The 23,383-nt window shown below is 55.7% G+C and overlaps 5 protein-coding genes across 5 annotated transcripts; 1 reads left to right on the top strand and 4 right to left on the bottom strand.

The window, feature by feature from the left end:
- Positions 1-3,314: 3,314 nt before the first annotated feature.
- Positions 3,315-4,002, bottom strand: C7974DRAFT_407819 (uncharacterized protein; the record flags this gene model as incomplete). The annotated part of the gene is made up of 2 exons (XM_046143270.1): positions 3,315-3,851; positions 3,910-4,002. The coding sequence occupies 2 exons, from the start codon at positions 4,000-4,002 to the stop codon at positions 3,315-3,317; spliced, it is 630 nt and encodes a 209-aa protein (XP_046002862.1).
- A 718-nt stretch (positions 4,003-4,720) lies between these two features.
- Positions 4,721-11,522, bottom strand: C7974DRAFT_407818 (uncharacterized protein; the record flags this gene model as incomplete). The annotated part of the gene is made up of 4 exons (XM_046143269.1): positions 4,721-4,888; positions 4,937-10,252; positions 10,374-11,082; positions 11,371-11,522. The coding sequence occupies 4 exons, from the start codon at positions 11,520-11,522 to the stop codon at positions 4,721-4,723; spliced, it is 6,345 nt and encodes a 2,114-aa protein (XP_046002861.1).
- A 1,496-nt stretch (positions 11,523-13,018) lies between these two features.
- Positions 13,019-15,410, bottom strand: C7974DRAFT_430060 (Gar1/Naf1 RNA binding region-domain-containing protein; the record flags this gene model as incomplete). The annotated part of the gene is made up of 2 exons (XM_046144675.1): positions 13,019-13,097; positions 13,150-15,410. The coding sequence occupies 2 exons, from the start codon at positions 15,408-15,410 to the stop codon at positions 13,019-13,021; spliced, it is 2,340 nt and encodes a 779-aa protein (XP_046002860.1).
- Positions 15,411-15,811: 401 nt separating this feature from the next.
- Positions 15,812-19,716, top strand: C7974DRAFT_299488 (Alg9-like mannosyltransferase family-domain-containing protein; the record flags this gene model as incomplete). Its single annotated transcript, XM_046137749.1, has 8 exons — positions 15,812-16,558; positions 16,606-17,403; positions 17,450-17,681; positions 17,950-18,111; positions 18,192-18,497; positions 18,547-19,010; positions 19,062-19,402; positions 19,458-19,716. The coding sequence occupies 8 exons, from the start codon at positions 15,812-15,814 to the stop codon at positions 19,714-19,716; spliced, it is 3,309 nt and encodes a 1,102-aa protein (XP_046002859.1).
- On the bottom strand, positions 19,441-22,487 carry C7974DRAFT_14448 (uncharacterized protein). Its single transcript, XM_046135665.1, has 2 exons — positions 21,586-22,487; positions 19,441-21,538 (listed from the first exon to the last, which is right to left on the bottom strand). Exons 1-2 carry the CDS (start codon positions 22,266-22,268, stop codon positions 19,732-19,734), a joined length of 2,490 nt encoding a protein of 829 aa, XP_046002858.1. The 5' UTR covers positions 22,269-22,487; the 3' UTR covers positions 19,441-19,731.
- Between the last annotated feature and the right edge of the window lie 896 nt (positions 22,488-23,383).

The raw sequence follows: 23,383 nt of genomic DNA, 5'->3' as shown, positions 1-23,383 counted from the left end.
TGCATCATTGTTGAAGCTCGCTCCATCCTTCGCGCACACTTTGATTCCGGCGCCAAATGCCGAACTGATGATCTTCTCCAAACGTAAAGGCCTTCAGTATCCACACCAGCAAAGCACAGCTCACATGTCCTTATGTACGCTAGCATAACTGCTACAGTTGTCGTTTGCGAAACACGTCGTGTGTATCCCTTTCACGGCATGTTCCACGTCCAGAGCGTTGGACTCGATGAGCAACGAAAGCGGACCCTCCCCACGCGCCTGTGTACAGCTGTGTCACCGCCTCGCCCATTTCGTATGTTTCGCAACATCTCCCCAAATCTGGTACCGAGTCGGCAGTGGTGATTGAGTGGCTGTATACGACACTAGTCGTCCGGTCAAACGCTGCACGCTTCTTGACGTTCCAACACACCGCTTCTGGAATCCGACTAGACAAAAGGCGGTGTTGCCATACACCGCGACTTGCGCCCAAATAGCGGATACCTACCGGTAGACCCAAGTGCCGGCCGTTGCTTGAAACGCTGACAGGTGTTCGAGAATGTTTTAGCGTCGCGGTTTCAGAGGGCTGAACGTCGCCCTGAATTGCATGCCAAACGTCGCTCGTAGGCTCAGACAAGCATCCACATTGTCGTCCCTACAAGACCGGGTTTCCTGGAGCCGCTGTCAAGGTCGATTCGTGTAACGCGCAACGTCTGAGCAGGTGCTGCCTATCTACTTGGTGCGTTGAGTCAGTCTATCGCGTACATACTTCCATTTCGTTGCTGCGCAAGGTACACCTGGTATAGTGGGCGTGCAGAAAGAACTTCCTGAGGACCCACTGGATCTGATGCGACTGAGAGGTCGAGCGTGATCAAACTTGGAACGCATAACCTTGGGCAAAGTTTCGAACTGCACCTACCTATCCACAGATCGCGTCGCGTGCACTATGTCAACCTTCCAATTCTCAGTCTCTGGTTCTAGGTCGATCCTGATGCCCGAGCTGACTTTCATCGGCTTTCTTGCCATGAAGTTGTGAGTATGACGATATGATCTTGACGAGGCCGCAATCGCTGCCCAACGTCCCATAGACACTAACGCAACGCTCTGGTTGGCATTGAGTTCTATACAGCGCTACTACTATCACATTTCTGAAGCTCGCTTACGAGATCCAGATATTGGCCGGCATGATCCATGCAGCTCCGGTTTCCTTCCTCGGGAGTGACATTCACTATCTCCAATACCTTCCCTCTCTCTATTGCCAATAGCCGTCCTCCGATAAACCGCACATGTTGAGCTCAGCATGAGGAAGGTGCAAGCAAAATGCACCTGTACACAGCAACTTAAAAGCAATTTCCTCAGCTGCCACCCCTGCACACTGTGAGACAACCGGGGATATCCTGCCCAGCACCGCGGCCAACTCACCTCATCTACCCAACCCCGCACGCCCACGCCTCACTTCCGACGGGCGCGTCTGCGAAAGACTCTGTGTCCCGGTTTTCTGCCCTGTCTCCGTTCAGTGTGCTCTGGCCAGCCGGAATCCTTCCGGGCGTGGATCGGATCTGAGCTGCCGCAGGCCCAATTGGTGGATAGGCAACACGCTCAGGGTGAGTTGACGCGTCGATTTGTGGGCACCGGAGTCATCAATCTGGGACTGGCGCCAGGCGGTTCCAGGGCTGCAGCCACTCGCGGGCGCTCGTGCTGTGGACGCGCTGCCGTGCTCTCGAGGTTGGACTGCCGCCGGGTTCCAGACAAATGCGCGTCGGACCATTTGTGCGTCGAGGGGTGGGGATGGGTTCCGCGAGAGGCTGGCGTTTCAGTTGGAGATGGTGGTGGGTGGGTTGACGACGGTTATTCGTCGGGTGTGCTGCAGCTGGTTCTTCTCGATGACTGACCCACTGCCAGCTCTATTCTGGGACTCCGATTAGATTGCGATTATCTCTGGTTCGTAGGCGATCTGTAGGATGCTGCTCAAACCCACGCAAAGTCCTCCTGAGCCCACCTGCGAACCTAATTACAACTGAACAGGCTCGGAGTCATCAGCCGATATCGATGACGAGTATCTGGTGGGACTCGAGGTGTATCTCAGGGTTACAGCACTCAACTACGTCGACCAACGGTGGCGAGTAGTATCAGTGAAGCGCAATATACCTTCTGAAGTCACACACAGTCTCCACACCTCTCCATAACCTTCCACGTGAAACAGTGGGCCATGCGGCTCGGCCAAACCCAGGCTTTACACCTGGTCATGCCATCGTCTCCCTCGGGGCAAGTCAAGCGCGCACATCCAGCATCGTCGACTCCCTCGCTACCGACCAGCAGCCCCTGGGAAGTGGATGCAGCAAGTGGATGCAGCAAGTGGGTAGCAGGAAGGGGGAAGCAGAAACTGGGAAGCAAGTGGGTAGGCCGCCGATTCAGCTCCACCCCGATGCCCCTCTGAAGTCCGATATGCTCAAGTCTTGTGCAGACTCGCGTTGTGTATGAGCTCCATGACACACAAGTCCCCCACCGTATTGCCTTCGTCCCAACATGTCCACAGTGCAATCTACCTGAGTCGATTGAGCAGCCCTGGTCGTACAAGAAATAAGTTGGCAGTCTCGACCGTGTGCTTCGAAGCGGTGCCTGCGTTCTGCAGCCGACGTTGTAGCACTGCGTTGTAGCATGTCACTGCGCTGTAGCATGTCACTGCGCTGCCACAGAACAGAACCGACGCGACTCAACGATGCTGTCGAATTGCTGTAATCACACCACCGCGGCGCGAGAGTCGGGCGTGCACAGTGCCAGTGACGGTTCCAGCACGATGGCATCGGGGGACCCCACGATATCGTGAAGATCTCGCAAAGCGACCCTGGGCTCTGCCCGAGCGTGCCAATACGCCGTGGGAGAGCAGTCGAGAAACTCCCCTTGCGCGTAGCGGTGTCGTCGATCAGGGGCGTTGTCGTCGCATAGGCCTCGCGTTCTGTTCTTCATCACCGGGGTGGCTGGAGTGGACTGGTGTCAGTCAGTGATGAGTGTTGCGTGCGATTGATGAGGGGAGGGGGGAGTCACTGCTCGACGCTTGGGCGGGCGATCATACACTGAGGTGGTGAGAGCTGCTGGCATGATGTCTGGATAGCAGAGCACTCTACTGACGAAGAGACCACTCCACTGACGAAGAGACGTTTCTCACCACCACTGAACTCGAACTTCAACGCTCACACGCGCACCGCGACACCGTGCCACCAAAGCACAGCTTGCTTCGATCTCCCGTCTAGAAGGCGTGCAGCAGAACAGGAAGCACCCGGGTCACCGCCTTCCCACGCCGTCGCATACCAAACAGCCGTCCCCAGCCGAACGCGCACTCAGCTCGCAAACGCACCCACAGCCGCCTCCTCGACCTTCTCGCCGCCAGGCACAAGCCTAACACCCTCCTCCTCCCCCTCCCCACCCTTCTCCCCCTCCCCACCCTCTCCCTTCCCACCCTCCCCCTCCCGGGCCAAAACCGCATCCCTAACCAACCTCAACCCCTCCACCGCAAACCTAACCATATTCCCCTCCCTTCCCTTCTCGCCAGTCTCAACCTCCCTCTCCACGCCCCCACCCTCCCAACAAACCGCCAACGCCACATACCCCGGCGTCCTGTTCCTGCTCTCCCCGCCCGTAGGCCCCGCCGTCCCGCTCTCGGCAACCGCATACGTAGCCCCGAGCTTCTCGCGCGCGGACGCGGCGAGCTTGCGCACGACGGCGGGGGTCGGGCCCGTGTAGGATGCCGTGTCGGCGGGCGACCAGCCGACGAACGCGGTGCGCGAGGCGAGGGTGTAGAGGGTTAGGCCGCCGGCGTAGAAGGCGGAGGCGCCGGGGAGGGCGAGGAGGGAGGCGGAGATGAGGCCGCCTGCTGCCTGGGGGAATTGGTTAGGACGCGTACAGGATCGGGGGGTGTGAAGGGGGGAGGCGGACTGTTTCGGCGACGCAGAGGGTGGCGTTGTGTTTTTTGAGGAGGGTTGCGACTTCCTGAGCGATTTCGCGGAGTTCGGGGGGTGGGAAGGCCATGGTGGGGACGGGTGGTGGGATGGAGGCGGTGAGGAGTGCGAGACGATGGTGTGCTGTGCTGTGGCGTGTTGGGCAATGGGATTGCATATGAGGATGGGAATGGGGATTGGTGATGTTCTGTATGGAAGCTCCGGAGCAGTCGTGACGACATGTGGGGTAGCTCCACGACCCCGTTGAAGCTAAACCGCCCCTCTAGTTCGCAGCCCGGTACACTCGACACAAAGGCATTAGTGACGCGCAGAACAACCACGCGGTTGAACGGGGTATATTCACTACCACCCCCCTTTTCCCTAGCCTGACAGCCCCAAAGCGCGGAGTTTCTCGCACACCAACCTTAACACGAAACACCGAGATAAGACACAGAACCTCCATTCCCGATTGCAAGCCTAAGGATAAATATAAATGATAGATAGCCACCAGTAACTGTAGAGCGCAAAGATAACCGCCCTCGCTGCACTGCCAAGAAGCGAGCTACAAACGCCTTGTATACCCAAAAATGCCATCCGAAAACCGCCGGACAACCCATTGTGAGCTCTGGCGGCGGTGCCACAATAGGGCAGTGCAAATCAGTGTAGTGATGTGATGGTACAGGGCCGAAGCTGGCCTGCTGTGGCAGAACAAGGGTGTGGATTAGGTAGGGTGGACGGGCAAAAGCGCGTGTCGTGGTCCTCGTGAGCCAAAGTGTTGCTACTTTCCAATAGAGTCTGGTGTGACTCCCTCATGACGGTGCCATGTCCACCATCGCTGCCTGCTCAAATTGCTCGAGACGCTTCAATTTCGCGGCAAGTTCGGTGAGGATGTCGCCCATGGGGCCGGCCTGCTGCACCAGTGGTACTGAGCCGATGGGGCGCATCATGTGTCGGAGGGCTAGAGTAGTAGCACATGACTAAGTAACTGTTAGTCGTATCCTTATTGTAATATAAGTGAAACATACCTCAATTCTCGAGATCTGATGCTCAACAAAGTTGATCAAGAATCGATCCGTGATCTCTCCTCCCCTGGTCTTCATGCGCTCAAGCAGTGCTGTTTCAGGTGCCTTAAGCTCTGAGCTGTCCGGATTCTCGAGAGTACTGCACAACATCTCCAACCTTAGGCTTAGGTTCCAGAGATCCCACACATCTTGCGTATCGATTGTGAGCTGGCTGCCTGGCATCTTCTGACCAACAGAAGCTTCCTGGGTGGGTGGTGCTGCCTGCTGCTCAAGTTGGCTCTGTACAATGAGACGGCTGGCGAGCGAGTGTGGGTACATCAAGTAGATGTATTCTGGATTCTCGAGTCCTTTGAGGCGGCGTTCACCAAGGTCCTTAACTTCGAAGCCCTGGCTGCTCAAATTTCGTAGTTCCTGTCTGATGAGCTGGCTGTAGAGATCGTCGCCGTACGCTTCTTCAGAACCGGTGGAGTTGCTACGATCACCTTCAATGTGCGTTTCAAGCAGTCGTTGAATCTCAGCGATGAAATCGGAGGAAACCGTTATTTGTCCTCCATCGGCCACGGAAGAGATACGCGACGCTCGATTGACCATGGGGCCAAAGTAGTCCATACGTTTGGTGACTGGATCGACTTCACACACGGGTCGACCCCAGTGAATTCCCATGCGAACAGAGAGACCACGGAAGATGACGTTTCCATCGGCGTCAACTACCTCTTGCCCGTTGACACTGCTGAGGATTTCCTGTGGCCACTGCACTTCCAGGAGCTGGCTTTGAACTGTGAAGCACCAGAGCAACGCCGAGGTGACGGTCCGGAACGCGACCATAAACGCGTCACCTTCAGTCTTGACCTCGTACCCACCAATGATGCGTAATTGTCGACGCATGAGTTCGTTGTGCATCTTGATGGCAGACCTCATAGCGATGGGGTAAGTTTCCCAGAGTAAAGTCGAGCTCTTGATGTCGGTGAACACCAAACTGACTTCACCCGTTGGTGCATCCACCTCCTGGTCGAGTCTCGCAAGCTTCGAATCGTTGACCATATTCCTCGCCCTCTTGCCTGGCCTGCGATTGACGAAATCGTCTGACGAGCCAGTAGGTCCCATGGACATGCTGTGCGTGCGGAAACGGGCGCGTTGTTTACTCTTCAGGTCGCTGACTCCAAGTAGCATGACGTGGATCTTGTTGGTCGCACCGAACGCGATTGCAAGATCTCGAAGCTTTTGAGCAGCCCGCATGAGATCATTGCGTTCAGACCGTGCTACATCGACAGCAAAATCGGGAGTGAGGTACTCCCAGAGCTCTCGAGAGGCAACCAGAATCATCTCATCCGTATCGCCTAATGTGAGATTGACGATGTGTGGCGAAGCAATGACAGAGGGAGACATCTGTACATAGCCAAAAGCTCGTGATACCTCGAGCACGTCGTTCAGTTTACCTTGACGCGAGACGAAGCCACCAGCTTCTCTGATTCTTGCCCGCTCACTAGGCTCGGCCGGATCGTGTTTTCGCGTGAGGATCTTGTGTCCGCCCTCTGACCGGATCAGTAGCGCTTGCGCATCACCGACGTTGGACATATAGAGCTCCATCTCTTTCAGATACATGACTGTTGCCACGCAACCAGAGGTCAAGTCATCGTCCCCAAGCTCAGGCACAGCACCCCGTGGTTGTGTTGGCGGCGTGTAGGCGTTCTTGTCCAAGGACTGGGAGGCAGCCGTAGCCAACTCCTTGTTGAGCACCAAGTATGTACGTCGTAATGCATCGACCGGAGTTTCGTCCGCTCGTAAGCGATCCAGCTCATCGGCAAATCGGTCCTTGAAGTTGTCGTACAAGAACTTGGCAATCTTAGATCCTCCACCAGCAAGGGGCTGAGCATCAAACAGGCCCAACACTTGCTCGTCGTCGTGACTGCGGAAGCGAGGTACGACCATATCCATAGTGGAAATATGTTCTGTCCTGCCCAAGCTGTCCGCCATACCGTAAGCCATGGAACCTACGGCAGACCCTGCTGTTCGCACTCTCCGGTCTTCTGTCTGTTCGGGGACTGATGGGATCATCATGGTGACATCCATCAGACCCAGGACTCGTAGGCTAACGAGTGCCGTGAAATCTGTCAAGTCACGACCCTCGCGCATAGCGGCTCCACTCCCACTATACGAGCCGCTGGGTTTGATCTCCAGTCGCTTGTTGCCTGAAAGATTGAGATAGCGTAGCTTGTGGTTCCAATTCCAGTTCCAGTCGTAAGGCCAATTGGACACATTGTACTTTAACTGATTGCTGGCAACATCCAAAACAGCGAGCTGCGCAACTTTACCAAGCTCGGCAGGAAGCACTTGGAACTTGTTGTTGTTGATGTGGAGCACTTTGAGTGAGCCAACTTCTTCCAGATCCTCTGATGGTAGCGAAGTCAGGTCATTGCCAGAAAGGTAGAGCTCAGCAAGATGCTGCCATCTCCTGATAGTCCGTGTAGGAACATCGTAGATGAGGTTATAGGACATGTTGACAATTCGCAGCTCAGGCAGCAGGCAAAGCTCGTCAAAAACGTTGTCCTCCAGCCTGTTGTCAGCCAAGAAAAGGTGGCGCAGAGAGCCAGCAAAGGTCGTGACCATTCTACTAGAGAGGCTGGAATCTTTACGGGTCATCGGTGTTATCGTGCCCTCGGTTGTTGTGCGCGATGCTGCGGATGGCTTGCGTGCTGTGCTCGTAGTGTTGAAAGACGCCATCGATCCCTTTCGGGTCGTAGATGCCGGCGAGGTTCCTGCACTCAGATAACTGCCTGAAGCCTGACTAGGGCGTCGATTCTGAAAATCTTCTAATTTACCGAGCTCTTCGTAGCTGGGGCTCGATCCAACGCTTGGCGTCGCTATCGAGTGCGATCCGTCCAGTTGTGTGCCGCTGTTGGCTTCTGCTGGAGGTGCTGTGCCCGGCTTTGGGAAAGCGTCGAGGACGTTGGAGGATACGTTCAGCGTCTCCAATCGTCGTGCGAACCAAATCTCTGGAGGTAACCGCCCAAGATTATTCTCTCGCACATCCAGATAACGCAGCTCTACAAGACGCCCAATCTCAGCTGGCAGTTCATCCAAAGAATTCCGCGCAACACTCAGATGCTCCAACCTGTACAGTCTGCCGATATTGTTCGAAAGAGATGTGAAATGGTTCTTGTCCAGGATGAGTTTTGTGAGCCCAGTGAGCTTCTGGAACAGATCCTCGGGCAACTGGGCCAGCTTTGCAGACGCAAGGTTGAGCACACTCAAGGATGGCACCGGTCCGCTCAAACCAAACCGCGTCACAGGATTGTGATTCATATGTAGAACACGAATCTTGGGGAAGAATCCTTCGAAGGCGGAAATCGAGTTGTGTCCAATCATGAGGAACTCTAGGCGCGGCAGTTGCGACATGACGTCCATACTGTCAAGTGCGTTGAAGCGCACATCCACTTCGCGTAGGTTGACCAGGTTACTGAGTGTCGGAGGGAAGCTGCCAGATAACTTGTTATTGGTAGCCCACAACCTCTCTAAGCAGGTCAATTGGCCTATTCTAGGAAGACTAGATATCGAGTTGAAGCTGATGTCGAGATCAACAAGCGTACGCACTTCGCAGAGGAAATCAGGAAATTCCGTTAGAGAGTTCGAGCTAAGGTTCAGGCTTCGAAGAGCACGGTACTGCCCAAAGTAGGATGGTAGTGAGGTTAGTCCATTGTTCGACAATCGAAGGCCTTGCAGGCTCTGTAGCTTTTGTAGCTCCGCCTTTTCAAGCGTCTGTAGGCAATTGTTGGAGATGTCGAGCATGGTAAGTCGGCTCGCCATGCTCAGACTGGGTGGCAGTCTCCTAGCATCGTTGCTGGTGTACTTGATCTCTCTAAGGTTTGTACAAGCTTGGATGAAATCTTTTGGCACGTCGAGGGACAAGTTGCGAGAAAGGTTTAGGGAAATAATCTCAGTGGCCTTTTGGTAGAGCGTGATGGGGATGGTGATGAGATTCTTGCCTTGGAGGTCGATATGGCTGAACTTTTGCATTTGCTTAAAACCTGGGTCCCTCTCGAGACTTGAGAATCCGCTCATCTTGGCCGGTAAGAATGTGAATCTGCAGAGGTAGCTGTTGTCTTCTCGCCCAACATCCTCTAGACGGTCCAGTTCCGAGTATCCAGCTTGCTCCAAAAGCCGTTTCTGGATGAGGAGGGGTCTCTCGTTAGAATCCAGCTGTCGCGAGGTGTCATGTTTTCGCATCACGATGTGGTAGTTATCCAGCTCGTCTTGGAGTACAGTCTTCTTGCCCAGTATCAGCACGATCTCGGCGACAGTGGTATTAAGCGTAGCGGACAAGGTGGCAAATGTAGAATCGGCCCTGAATATGCGCAAGCAGTATGTCTTGGTGTCGTTCTGCTCTTTCGCTGCTACCTCGGGTTCGTCGATCGACTGTTCGCGCACTTCATCGTGTCGTTTAACAGCCCAGGAGTCTGGTGCATCCCACGTGTCGTCCTTTGGCCCCGGCTCGTCCTCACCAGTCAGAGTGGTGTGTTGTACTTCACCGGTCGGGGGGGTCATTGGGGGCTTTTGCGGGTTTACAATGCCACTCATGTCGTCCAGCTTCGTGTCTAGGAACCACATAGCTTCGTTGCCTGTGGTATCTGCTTTGGCTTCGTTTGGATCCTTTCCTTTTGGTTCGGGAAAGGTCATTTGACGCTTGTCTGAAGACTTGTTGAACGGCAGCCGTCTGTGCTCCTTTTTGTTGTCTTTGACAACGTTGCTCGGACCCTTCAACTGCTCGAACGTGGATTTCTTCCTTGATATGAAAGAAGGGTTGTTTGGATCCACACGTGCGGACGGCGGTCCGTTCATGGATGGGGCAAGAGAGATCTGTGACGTCCCGGCCGGCATGTTCTTGAGATTCTCCGCTGCTGGATCTGTCTTGTCCTTTCCACGCAAGCGCGCGAAGAATCGACCGGGGCCTTTGCTGGTGCTGGGTGACTGTGACTGTTGAGCTGCAGACTGTATTGTCATCTCCGAGTACGTGCTTGGAGTTGGACTCGATGCGCGCGGTATCAGACTCGTCTTCGAAGCGAATGCAGAGTTCAGTGCTGATTGCTGTGGCTGATTCCGTCGCTGGTTGTAAGATTCTTCGCGACTTGTGGCAGGCCGCAGAGGATACGGAGCGCTGATATCGCCTCGGCTGTCAGGCGCGGTCTTGTTCTCTTCTTTGCTACGGTGATGTCGATGCCCGGGCAACCTCGAGGTAATCTTGTGTGTGCGGTGACCTGACTTGGTGGATGTTTGCTCTGACGATCGCCGGCGTCCGTTCTCTGTCAAAGAGGGGGGGGCATCCTAGGATTGTTAGTGAGTTGAATGCGGAAGGTGAATGCGAAAGGGGCGTTTGCCACGACGTGCGTAGGGTTATCAAGGTGAATGCCGCGACTGGTTGTGCGTGCTGAGAGCGAAAACGTACCTGGGGTGCCTGGAATTCCCAAGGCGTGACTTCCGAAGAGGGCTGCGGTGTCCGTGGGCGCGAGCTGGTGGGGGAAGTAGGCCTCGAGCCGTAAGTGCCACCGCCGTAGGCGTTCCCCAACGAGTTGCCACGATTGCGAGGTGCATGCAACGACTGTGTTTCTGCCGCCTGCGACCTCCCGTTCAAGGTCGGGTCCGAGTTCTGGCGACCTTCTCCGGGAAAGTCTTCGCCAAACACGTTCTGCAGCTTCTTGTGGAATCCGCGACTGAAGCTCGACTTGGAGCCGGTGCTGCTGACGGTCATGGCGCTGGCGACGGACGGGCGGCGGTCGTCCTTGGGGAAGCCCATGGCGTCTTCCTGGACATTGACGCCCACGGCAGCGAAGCCGGGCGACAGCTGGGCGGCGTCGTCGTTGTCCGAGTCGTTGAAGAAGCTGTTCCAGACGCTGTTCGCCATGTTGGTGCCACCATTGGGGCCCGACGCCCACGGGGGATTGGCTTGTGCGCTCGACGCGGTCGGCGGGTTGCGCGAGATGGACGGGACGCGGCCGCCCGAGGTCTGCAGCACGGCGAGGTCCTTGCGATAGTCACGGAAGTCGTTGCTGACGGGGCCGTCCCAGGCTGGGGCGCGGCGGGGCTGGTGCTGCGGGTCTTTGGGGGGAGGGGCGGGAGGCACGGTGGTGGGCGAGATCTCGGGCTCCTTTTCGATGCTGCATCCAAGCGTCAGCAAGGCTCGTGGGCGGGCGATGGGCAGGCGACGGGCAGGCGATGGGCGGGCGCGGCGGCGGCGATGCGCGTCTGGCAGTGAGACAGCAGGGCAGCGGCCGAGACATGCGTCGCCAATGGCTGCGAGTCACGGCCGTGGTGCGTCTCGCGCGCAGCCCGATCACAGCCAACCCGCTCCCCGCGCGAGCACGGCCGACGCCGGGCGCGCGGCGCAGGTCGCAGGCCACAGGCGCAGGGCGGCGGCAGGGCGACGCGGCAGAGGCGATACGTACGATGCATTCAGGTCCTTGGACGTCTTCACCGAGACGGGGGTGCCGCGCAGGGAGCCATGGCGTCCGTATGGCCGCACCGTGTCGCTGGTGCGCGCGCTCCACGAGCTGTCGGCGCTGCCCTGGCGGTTGGCGCCCGACTCGTTCCTTGTCATGGCCGCGGCGGGGGCGGCGGTGTTGGCGGACGCGACGCGCCGGCGGGGCGGGCGATGCGGAATGGGCGGGCGCTGCTGGGTCGTCGGTCGGCCGTCGTCGAGGGCTGCGTGCGCCGGGGGCTTAGGACGGCTGCTTCATCGAGGCAGGGCGCCGCGGCCGATGCACCTGGGGCTGGCCGGACGGGCGCAGGACGGACACAGCACAGGGCGCGGCAGCGGGCAGCGGCGGGCAGAGGGCGGGCAGCGGCGGCGGTTGCAGACAGACGCAGAGACAGCTGCGCGGCGCAAAGTCGTGTTCGACGTTCGACGACGGGAGCTGCGCTGTCGGCGGCCAGGCTCCACTCCAGCCGGCCTGCGGATCGAAGCGCGCCACCGTACCCGGGGGCCCTCGCCGCCGACCAGCATCCTCGCTCGGCTCCCGCCTGGAACAGCAGCCCCTCCACGGCCTCCCCACGTCGACACTGTCTCTGGACACTGTCTCTGCGCACCGTCACGCCCGCCGCCCGCCGCTTGCTCCCTCCTCGCTGGCGTGCCTGGCGCTTCCATTGGCCATTGGCAGCCAGCCCCGCCGCGTCGCACGTTTGGAGCTGCGACGTGCACTGCAAACCTCCCCCGCTCTGCGCACAGCCATTGTGGCGTCCCCCCGCCGTGGTCTGCGCGCTGCCCAAAGCAGAGTTAGCACACTGGCGCCAACCACTGCTGCCCGTCCTGTCTCGCTGTCTTGCCCGCTCTGCGCGACACGCAAGACAGCGGGCGACATGGTTACGAGCTGGGGCACTGCACGCCTGCCCACTCCACTCCACTCCGTGTCAGATCAGCCTCCAATGTGAAGTCGCTTATTCAGTGTCCCTCTTGCGTGCGCCTCGTGTTCGTTTCATCGCGCCCGTGACTAAGCACCTGCACATGCGTGCAGCCATCATCCATGCCGTCACTGCGAGGCACCGTGGCAATATGGCAAGCACCGGCTCAGGCTCCACGGCCTGCCGAGACCATGACACTACCACTCGGCTGCACATTCGAATCGAGTTTCCTTGTCTGCTCCATATCGCATTCTCGCGCCCACATGGCAGTGCTACACATATCCACCATCGAACCTTCCATCCCCCACTTCTAGCTGCATTAGGTATCAACCATTGTTGTGTCTCAAGTACATATCCGGCATAATCTTACATCCACATCTTCCCAGCCACTGATCTCAGTCACACGACGCTGGCAGGGCCCAGTCTACTAAGACTCCGTCTCCTAAGACTGACCACCGCCCCCTCCTCCTCCCAGTGCACGCAGTATGTCTTGCAGAGATTGAGCACCCGCTTGACCGCCGCCCTGCTGCGCATTTGCATTCGGCGCTGGGGCCGCATTCTGCGGATACTGCCACTGCTGTGGGTATCCGTACTGGGCCTGAGGTTGAGGCGGGGGTGGTGCTGGTGCCTGCACCGGTTGCACGTATTGCTGAGGCTGAGGTGGGTGCTGCGCTTGAGCTTGCCCTCCCTGCTGGCTCATGGCCCCAACCACTTGGAACCACTGTGCCCATGCAGCCCAGTTGGCTTGCTGGTTGGGTGGTGCCTGTGCCTGTGCCTGTGCCTGTGCCTGTGCAGGGGGTTGCGGGAACTGTGTAGGGGCCGCGTACGCTGCCGGCGCTACGGGTGGTGGAGCTGGAGAATATGTAGGTACCGGCGCTGCTGGCTGTGCAAATTGAGTTGGCCAACCGGCACTGCTGTTGTTTGCATAAGAATTAGCATTCGATGGGCCAGTAGGTACAGGAGATGCATGCTGCTGCTGCTGCTTGGGCTGTTGCTGTTGCTTAGGCTGCTGCTGCTGTTGATGTTGTTGATGTTGCTGATGCTGCTGCTGTCGCTGTTGTTGCTGCTGTTGCTGCTGCTTTTGCGGTTGTTGCTGTGATTGCTGCGCCTGTTGTTGCTGGTTCTGCTGCCTTTCATGTGCCTCGCGTTCGCGCTTCTCCCGCTGTCGCTGCTTTCGGTTCTTGTTCTTGCTCTTCGCTGGCGGAGAATGCTGTGGCTGACTGGACTGCTGGCGCTCTTGCTGTCGAGCCGGTGAAGCTGAAGTAGCAGCTCGGTTATCTGGTCGCGGCACGCTCATCTGACGGTTGTCCTGCTGCTGGTTCTGAGCTCGTCCTCTGTCAGCTTGCTTGTTGCCACCACGTCCACCACGGTCGCCGCCTCCTCTATCACCCCTTCCACCGTGTGCGTCTCCTCTACCTCCTCGTCCGCCGCTGAAATCGCCACGTCCGCCGCCAAAGTCACCACGACCGCCAAAGTTTCCTCGCCCACGGAAGCCACGACCGCGATCGCCCCAACCCCCGCGACCCCGCATCATTCCTCTGCGAACATGGCTGCGGTCCTCAATTGGAGCACCTTGCCCAACGATTTCCTCAAAGTGACTTGGTCGAGCCAATGGCTTATACATACCCAGGTCCTCGTCCTCGTCATCGCTGTACTTGAGTCCGCCACCTTGATATTCGTTGGCCGACGAGAAGTAAGAAACAGGCTTGTTAACATGACCTCTTGGTCCAGTGGGTATGGGTTTCGGCTCTGGTTCTGGTTCTGGCTCGTTCTTTGCTTCTTGTCGGGCCTTCTTGGCCTGCTTCTGCTGTCGCTTGAACTCAGCCTCAGCCTCGTCGTCTGAAAATTCGACGTCGTTCGTTTCTTCGTCGTGAAGGTTCGATGCGTCGGTGTGCTTCTGCTTGCGCAAAGGTTCGGTGAAGACGAAGGTCGAGTGTGCGTCAACGTAGTAGATCGTGGTGTCTTTGGTGATGCCTAGAGCTGTGATCTCAGTGGGATCGTTGAAGCCAACAGAATACCTGGGCTCTTCAATACGGCCGATTTGTTCAGAGACTTGTCCAATAATGGTGAAGTCTCGAAGGCAGAGTGCAGATCCAGACTCAAGTACCTGGTAGTCGCCAGAGGTGCTGGCCTTAACGAGCACGAGATTGTCGACAATGTTCTCAATCTTGCCTAGTTCTGTGATCTGCGTCTCGTTGTCGACCTTGATGTCTGGTTTCTCGTACTTCTCTTCAACCTCGTTCAGGGTCTTCACTTTGGCCTTGCCAGAGGCGCCACCTTCGTCAGCAGACTCTGCCATCAGCAGACGGACCATCTCCTCAGGGTCCAGGAGCTCTCCATCGTCTGCCTCATCGTCAGAGCTGTCGTCTGAGCTCGACGAGTCTGAAGACGAATCCGAGGCTTCTGAGTCGAGCTGCCATTCTGCCTCCTTGTTATCCCTGTTGGCTTCACCAAGGCGTAGGAACTCGGCTTTGCTCTCGTCTGCTGTCGGCTCTTGAGCCTGACTAGCAGGTGCAGCGGTAGCAGGCTCCTGCGCGGTTGGTGCGTCGACAGCTGGGGCGGAGTCTGTCACGGTCGCTGTGGCATCGAAGACGGACGAGGTAGTGGTAGTAGTTGCAGGAGCATCTTGCGCAGGTGTCAGGGACGCGGCATGCAGAGGACGCGACGGCTTACCGTGCTGTGGAGCCTCGTCCGGGGCCTGCAGCTGATTGGCCACAGGCGGCTCGACTGCGCTGGTATCGTGGTTCAAGGCCTCCTCGTCTATGAGCTCGCCGTCGCCATGTACCGCCGTGCTCATAACAGTGTCTGCGTCGATCTGTATGGGTGGCTGTGTGACAGTGGAGTCGCCCAGGGAGCCGAGTCCTGGCAACGAGAAGCTCGATGGAGCAGGCGCCGTCGCAGTGAGCGACGCTGAGGTACCATCATGAGGAACAGACTGCGCGGCAGCCTTGACAGGGGTAGTGTCGTAAAAGTCGTCGTCCAAATCATCCACGGGCGAGCCTGGCGCATCAAAGGAGGATACTCCAGAGAAAGGAGCGTCCGCCTCCAGCCGCGCCCTCTTAGCCGGCGGTTCCTGAGAATCAGACATCGCTGTATTCTCTACAGACTTTGAAAGCACGCGTTGTTCGCTGCTGTGGCAGTAACTGCGGTTTGCACCCGGCTGCTTAATGCGTGCGGTGATATGTTCTGGTGAGCGTAGAAACGTTGCCATTTTTGACCTGATGCGATCCACGCAAGCGCGGCCTTGGCGGTGCCCCCTTGCTAGCGCCACCGCCTTAGATCGGTCGGTGACGGCATCTGCGGCAAGGGTAGCTCTTCCACTGCTCAGCAATGATCTGAGAAGCCATTGAGACTTTATTCTGGCAGCTAGGTGTTATTCAGTTTCGCAGGTACATGGACCTTCTTATTGCGCGTCAGACGGCTACCTTGGAGCCGTTCGTTCTTGCCCCGTGGACTGTGTAACTGACCACTAGTCCCAGATTCGACACGATGGCAACCCCAACATCGAAACAAGGGGCGCCCGTTGCGTCCAGGTCATCTGTGCGTGCCCAAAAGTCGCCTCACGAGATCGAGCCTATCGTTGCCTTCTACATCTTCGCTGCCGCCAATGTTTTAGCTGCCTTTTTCGCACCAATTCAAGACTGCGATGAAGTCTTCAACTACTGGGAGCCTACGCACTATCTGAACCATGACTACGGATTGCAGACGTGGGAGTACTCTCCTGAGTATGCTATCCGCAGTTGGACATACGCTGGCATACATGCGGTCATCATCAAGTTCGGTATGATGCCCCTTCGATTCTTTGGGTTTGCACGGACAAGGACTGCAGAGTTCTACTTTCTACGCACCTTCCTGGCAGTCATTTGTTCCATATGCCAGACGCGCCTCTATTCTGTGGCTGCAAAGACTTTCAACCCGCGCGTCGCACTATTCTTCATATTCGCAATGGTTTCTAGCCCAGGCATGTACCATGCTGCACCAGCATATTTGCCCTCAAGCTTTGCTATGTATATGACGATGCTGGGCTTTTCCGCGTTCATGGACTGGAGTGGCGGTATTAGAACCGCCCAAGGATTGATGTGGTTCGGCATAGCAACAGTATTGGGATGGCCCTTCGCCGGAGCTCTCGTGCTTCCCTTCGTCGCGGAAGAGGTGTTCCTGGCAATCATTACTGGCCAGGGAACGGAGTGCGTCACAAGGCTCGCTGACGGCTTCACTCGATCGCTTGTGATTTTGGTGAGACCCTTGTCACTCAGACTGGAACCTTCACTGATCTCTCTCAGGCAGTGCAAATGGCCATCGAGACTTTCTTCTACAAGACAGTCACTTGTGTACCGTGGAATATCGTTATGTACAATGTGTTCAGCGGGGGAAGCAGAGGCCCTGACATCTATGGTGTTGAGCCATGGCACTTCTATGTCCGCAATCTGGCCCTGAACTTCAACATATGGTTCTTCTTGGCGCTTGCAGCACTACCTTTGCTCCTCGTTCAGCATCTTCTGCTACAAAAATCGGTCTCCAAGCAAACGTTGTTGCGTAGCGTCGTCTTCGTCAGCCCCTTCTATCTTTGGCTCGGCATTTTCACACTTCAGCCTCACAAAGAGGAGCGCTTCATGTATCCCGCATACCCTGCCCTGGCACTAAATGCTGCCATCGCACTACACGTCTTGCTTGCGAATTTAGGGTCGACCGATCCTACCCGTCTGGTCAGCAAAATCCCACCACAGGTAAAGCTCGCTATGGTTAGTATTCCACTGTTGCTTGCCTTCGATGTGGGCGTTCTTCGAACTATCGGCACTCTTACGGCATACCCGGCACCCTTGAAGATATACAAGCCTCTCCACCAAGCTGGAGTCAGTAAACCTGGAGATAACGTGTGTCTTGGCAAGGAGTGGTACCGATTTCCCTCGTCATACCTGCTACCCGATCGTGTTCGGCCCAAGTTCATCAAAAGCGAATTCTCAGGACTGCTACCGGGTGAATTCAGCGAAGCAAATGCAGGCGGGTTTGGTTTGTATCCTGGCACATGGCTCATACCTTCTGGTATGAACGATGAGAACATCGAGGACCCAGCCAAATACGTATGTTTGCACAAAATCCTGTGCGTACCAAACTGACACAACGCAGACAAGTATCGAACATTGCAAATTTCTCGTGGACTCTAGCCTTCCAGGCGTGGCGCCAACATCCCTCGAACCGGACTACATCGCAGATACAGAGCACTGGGACATGTTGAAGTGCGAACCGTTCCTCGATGTCTCACGAACACACTTTGTAGGCCGCTTGTTATGGGTACCAGATCTTCCGTTTGTGCCGGAGCAATACCGCCGTAAGTGGGGGCAGTACTGTCTGTTGCAACGTAAAGACCCCGACACAATCAAAGTCGCATGATCTGAAGGTTCGGAACCTAGATTGAGAAACGGATCGGCAGATCTGATTTCATAGGTTGAATCAAAAGCACGGCAGGGGTCCATGACGGATAGCCTATGCCAGAGCATAGTGTCCCGTGATCCTCTTGGCCATATGAGAGGAAGGAGAGCTACAGGAGCTGCATAAGTAGATTTTGAGCCTATGGTAGCGATCACAGCGCCTTGATATGGACCCACATAGCAACCGACGCTAACCAGGTGGGGTAGTGCGGTCCCCGTTCTGTCCAGATAAACAGGCATTGACGACGACTGGGGCGTTCCCACAGATTATGGGGTCAATCAAGAACGTTATCGCCATGTACAAATACACGAAGCCATGCAAGATAATCAGAATTATGTCATGCGGTACTAACGTACGCTGTTTCCTATGAAAGCCGCAGGCACCCACCACCACTATTTATATACACGTACGTTTTGAAGGCTTCTGGCCGTCTGATCAGACAGGTTCAAGAATTCGGAGATGTCTGTATTATTGAGGCGAAGTCAGACGCATATGGGGCGACTTACGGAGGGTTTCCAACACCAGTGCCATACAACTCTCGCAAGCGTCCAAACAACACTGCAAAATCAAACTATTCGGCCGAAGCTGACCCTGTATGCTGGACTTGCCATTTTGACAATTGTCTGGTTCGGTGTTACACTCGCAGTCCGACTGCGTACCCAAAGGCGCCAACTTGACACACCCCCAAGGACCCCCGATCTTGAGAAACGCTCACCATTCAAAGCAGCAGAACGAAGTCCCGGAGGTATTTACCCTCAGCAGTCTTTATATACGTGATCACCTGACCTTCCCAGCATGGCCTCCATCTTCCTTCCGGCGTCCAGTAGCCACGCCCTATCCTTCCTGGTCTCTGGATTCAACCAAACCGCTCCCTTACCGCCCATTCCGCTACGGCCCTAAATACAACGTAACTATGGGTCTCCGCACCATGCAATGGGACGACTGGATTGAGCTTGATAATGAGTACCTCAAGTACCACTCCCTGAAAGCCACACGGATTGCCGAGCGCGGAGAGAAGTGCTGCAAAACAGCGCCTGAGGCATGGGATGCAGCACTCGAGCTACTCGAAGAGCTTTGCGCGTACCTTCCCGAGAGATACCCAACGCTGTTCGAGCGACTAGACGGCAAAGGAGAGGGCGTGAAGAATCTAGCCACAGGCGAGACAATCAACATCCAGGAGCGACTCGAAGTCGACAAGGAAGACCCCATGCAAATCTGCGCCCGTCTCATCCAGGACGACCTAGCCATCATGATCGAGGTGCGCACCCCCCAGCCATGCCCTCGATCTCCTCGCTAACCCCACTCACAGCGCCCAGACGGCCAGTACTACCTCCTCGCAGGCACCATCCTGCTCGCAGGCTTCTGGCGCCTGGAAGACAAATTCGGCATGCCGCTGTCCGAGATCCACACCTCGGGCGACGTGCCCCAGTACAAGGAGAAACTGGAGCGCGGCATGCTGAACATGTTCAAGCGCCTGCAGCCCGAGAAACCGGTGCTGAGGAATAATTACTTCATCCAGGTCGACGACAATCTCGCGTGGAGTGCAAGTCTGGGCAGCGAGGACGCCGAGGGGATTAATTGGGCGAGTGCGGGTAAGGTTCAGGGAGTGGAACATGTGCACTTTCGCAGTGAGAGACAGAGCTTGAGAAGGTATGTGGAGAGTTGATGTTTATGCGTGGATTTGAGTCTCGGTGTTAACGGAAAGCAGACTCCCACGCTCGGGCGGTATCGTGTTCACGATTCGGACGTACTTTCATCCAATCGCGGACATCTGCCAGGAGCCGTATGTCCCGGGCAGACTGGCCAGTGCGATGCGGAGCTGGGGTGATGATGTTAGTCACTACAAGGGCAAGGCGCAGTATGCAGATGCAGTGTTGGGGTATCTCGATGCAATGCACCAGAAGCAAGTAGAAGCTGGTTTGGACCTAGAGAAGGAGGACGAGGTCCGAGCATACCCTTACTGAAGACTATGACTACTTCTATTGGTAAGCGTGTCCCTCGGCAGGACGATCTGCCAACAGCGAAGTAAATGCGCAGTGTCGTACGATCTGGCCATCTTTCACCTCTGCAAAATTCCCACTCACGTCTCCCCACTGTACAGCCTGCAGCCACGGATCTGCCTCGTATCGCTTCAGATGACACGCCGCACTGATGACAACGCTCATCGACATCTCACCCATTCCTGTACTGAGCCGGCGGAGCCCAGCCATGCAGGTTGTGATCACCATCATGACGATGTTTACTGCAATGAGTGCTATCATTCCAGCAGCGTTGTAGCCCAACCGAACCATTTGATCATTTGGGTCGACTTGTCCATCCCTCATGCCATCGAATCGCGCCATGAAAAGACTCTGGGAGCACAGATAATGCAGCGCTGCACTGAATGCCATAAGTGGCAAAGCATAACCTGCTGGCAGCGTGAGGAAACGACTGCTACGCTGTTGACCATACGGGCGTTCACTGATCCTAAGACCCTTCTTGGAGGTTGTCAGCCGCTCGAATTCCTGTGCTATCAAAAGTTTGCTCCAGATGTTGGTGTAAAACACGTAGAGCAGGGAGAAACCCAGTTGCGGAATATTGGCCGTGAGGATCGTAGGTATGATTACTGAGGATTTGGGATCGTCGTATCTCAGGTTGGCAAGGGACTGGATGTTCGCTCCTCCGAAGCCACCGTCGAATGCATTGCCGTTTGCTTCAGCGATGGCCCAGTAGAGAGTGCCGCTGACGATTATTGCATAGGCTGCTGATATGCCCACGGTAGAGAAGAATTCTGTCGTGTTGGCGCCTGTCCACCATCGGGGGCGAGTATTGGTGTAAACCTGCGGAGCATAAGGAAATGTGATAGTCTCCTTCTGTGCGGGACCTATCAGCCATCGACGCCGACTTTTGTTGATGGCGTGAGGCATATCCAATGCTGGAAATCCGTGCTTACGGATCTGAGCTGAGGACACGAGACACATGTCTTTGGTAATCGGATCGCTTTTCTTGAGAAACGATGTGACGGCGTCACCCAAAGTGCGCAGAAATTCGCCATCCGGGTGGGTGAAGACGAGAACTGCAATCGCCGCTACTTTGATGGCGCTGAAAACGACAACAGCAAGCATAGTGTAGGCGTTGAACTGCAAGTGGCAGAGCTCCGGCGCGATTCGGGCGTAGCAATGGTCTACAGGATGACCATAGACCGTCCAATTCTGAGCATTCCAATCCTTCGGCTCGACATACTTGCGCGCGTAGTTTCTACTACAGCGATCGGTATTCTTATAGTTGCTCGCAACCAGCTGGTCGTGACACACCCAGTGGAATGGATCCTGATTTGTATCCATCCTGTCCTCACTCAGAGAGCGCTGGGGATAGCGTGTCCACAGCACTGGAGCATCGGTCTGAACGGTCTTAGAAACTACAAGCACATCGCTATAGCTTTTCATGAAGCCGTCGATGAAGTTGTGGAAGCAATCTTGGCCTGACAGCTTCCAATATGCATGAGCTCCGCTGGCTCGTGCATAATCAAGGGCTCGTTCATCTGACAGATCGATTCTCTTATCGGGATCGCGTACGTCGTCAAGGAAGTTCGCTACCATAGTGTCATTCTTAATATCCCAGGAGCAATCAGCACCATTGCAAAGAGGACGACCCTGGGGCCACTGGAATTGTTCGGTCGGAAAGCGTAGTGCTGGCGAAGAGTTCTCCGGCGTGACTTGGAACGCCGTGTTATTCAGGAAGTCTTGGCTTACGACCGCGACTGCGTACTGGTAAGTCTCCGTGGTTGTGAAGAAGACGGCATTGTACCTGTACATCTGTCAGTGGATTTGCAAGGCTATGTTAGAAAAGCTTACACCAGATGAAGAGGAAGACTTGTAAACGCGAGCACGCCCCATATAGCTACGTGCATCCTACTCACGTAGGCCAAGTTCCTCCAACTTTGTGTTCCTATCTCGAGCCATTTACCCTTTGTGTGAGCTTTGTCTACTTCTTTTCTCGTTGGCGACGTCGTCCCCTGCATCGCATAGGTTGAGGCACCAAGGATCAACGTTGAGATAACGTTCAGTCCGACCTTTATTGCCATCTCAATTCTGCCGATCTCCGTGCAACTAGATTTGCGAATGATACCGGGAGCATGTGTGCTGTTGAACTCGAAGAACAACCAAAGGAAGACTGAAACATTGACGAGCAGAGCTGCTAGACTGAACATGAACGCGCGGAGCAAACCAGCACGCCATCCAGCCAAGAAGTTGTTATTGATGAAAGAGACTATGCCTGTCCCCAGACTACGGCGCTCAAGATCCTCAAGTCGTTCCACCCATGTCTTTCGGTGAGTGATGGTGTATCTCGGATAGCTAGGGCCTCTACCCATGGATTCTGTGTCTGTGTGAAGGAGCTCAAACTCGCCTTTGCAATGGATTTCTGTGTTGCCCTTCACGTCGAAATCAGCCTGGGAGGGGTGAGCTGGTAAGATGATGTCATGTTGCTCTCCTGGGTCTTGGTGTGGTGAGCGCTTATAGCGCTGCGGCAGCCGCATGATACTCGACACGGCTCTCGCTAGCGTTCTCCAGCCGTGCAGAACAGACACAATGCTCAATCCTCAGGCGGTGGAAGGAACTAGAGGCAAATTTTTGATTCCATTGAAGAGAGAAGAAATGATCAAAAGTTCTGGCGCGAGGGAAAGGGGTTTGGGTTGTGATTGAAATTGCAAACCTGTGCCACAAGCGACTGGAGGCTTAAGTAAGTAGGATCGAAAACACGTCGGCGTTGTCTCTAATTGGTAGACTTGTGGCTTTTCGAGCCTATCTGTAAGCTTATTGGCCGTATTGACACGAAGGTGAATCCTTCAGAAGTGCCAAGCGGCGGCTCATACGCGCCTGTTGTCAGTAGGCGCCTAGTACCATCCCATTGGTACACGTCGACAACGTTGACGCCAGACAAATCATAGCGCATCCAGCGAAGTCTTGCAGGGACTACTCGCGGTAATGCATTCGCCAGACATGGGCCGCAGCCGCGATTACAGCGTGAGTCCTGCAGGTAGTCGCTAATTAAGCGCACGCTTCGCCCATAGAGTCTTTGCGGGTGTAGAGATCCAATTGAGATGTTTCATAACCCTGAAGTCAAAGGCCCGAGTCGTCCTGAAAGCAGAGTAGATGCCTGTCTCCATTCGCGGCTGATGTGGGCCTCCAATACGGCGGTGAGTACGGGGAGGTTGGCTTGCACAGCCGCACGTGCATTGCAAGGGCTTTGAAGCTAGAACATGATTAACTATGGAATGTTTCGTCTCTTTTTGTTCTAGATACTCACTGACAATGTGTTGTGGTTGTAGAAGACTTCGTGTCGTCCCCGCAGGATGCACTAGCGTTAGGCTTGTACCACACTTTCCACTCACATCCTATCATCTCGTTCCTTCTCATCAAAATGCCATGTCACAAATATCCTAATGGGCTCTTCCTTCCTGCACTGCAACGACACTGTAAGTGCAAGCTTGTATTCCTGATTCGTGGCTTGCATCAGGTACGACGAGAAAGATCTGGCCAATACTCGTTAAGTAGAAAGCCCTGCGATGATGTACTGTATATATACGAGTGTCTCCGACGACCATTTTGCGAGCTTTGAGGATCCAGAGCAGTAAAGAAATATGTCTGCAAT

This window comes from Boeremia exigua (assembly GCF_020726555.1).
Source record: "Boeremia exigua strain MPI-SDFR-AT-0100 chromosome Unknown C7974scaffold_1, whole genome shotgun sequence".
NCBI lineage: Eukaryota > Fungi > Ascomycota > Dothideomycetes > Pleosporales > Didymellaceae > Boeremia > Boeremia exigua.
Note: the sequence above shows the minus strand (reverse complement) of the source record. Positions and strands in the feature narration are given on the sequence as shown.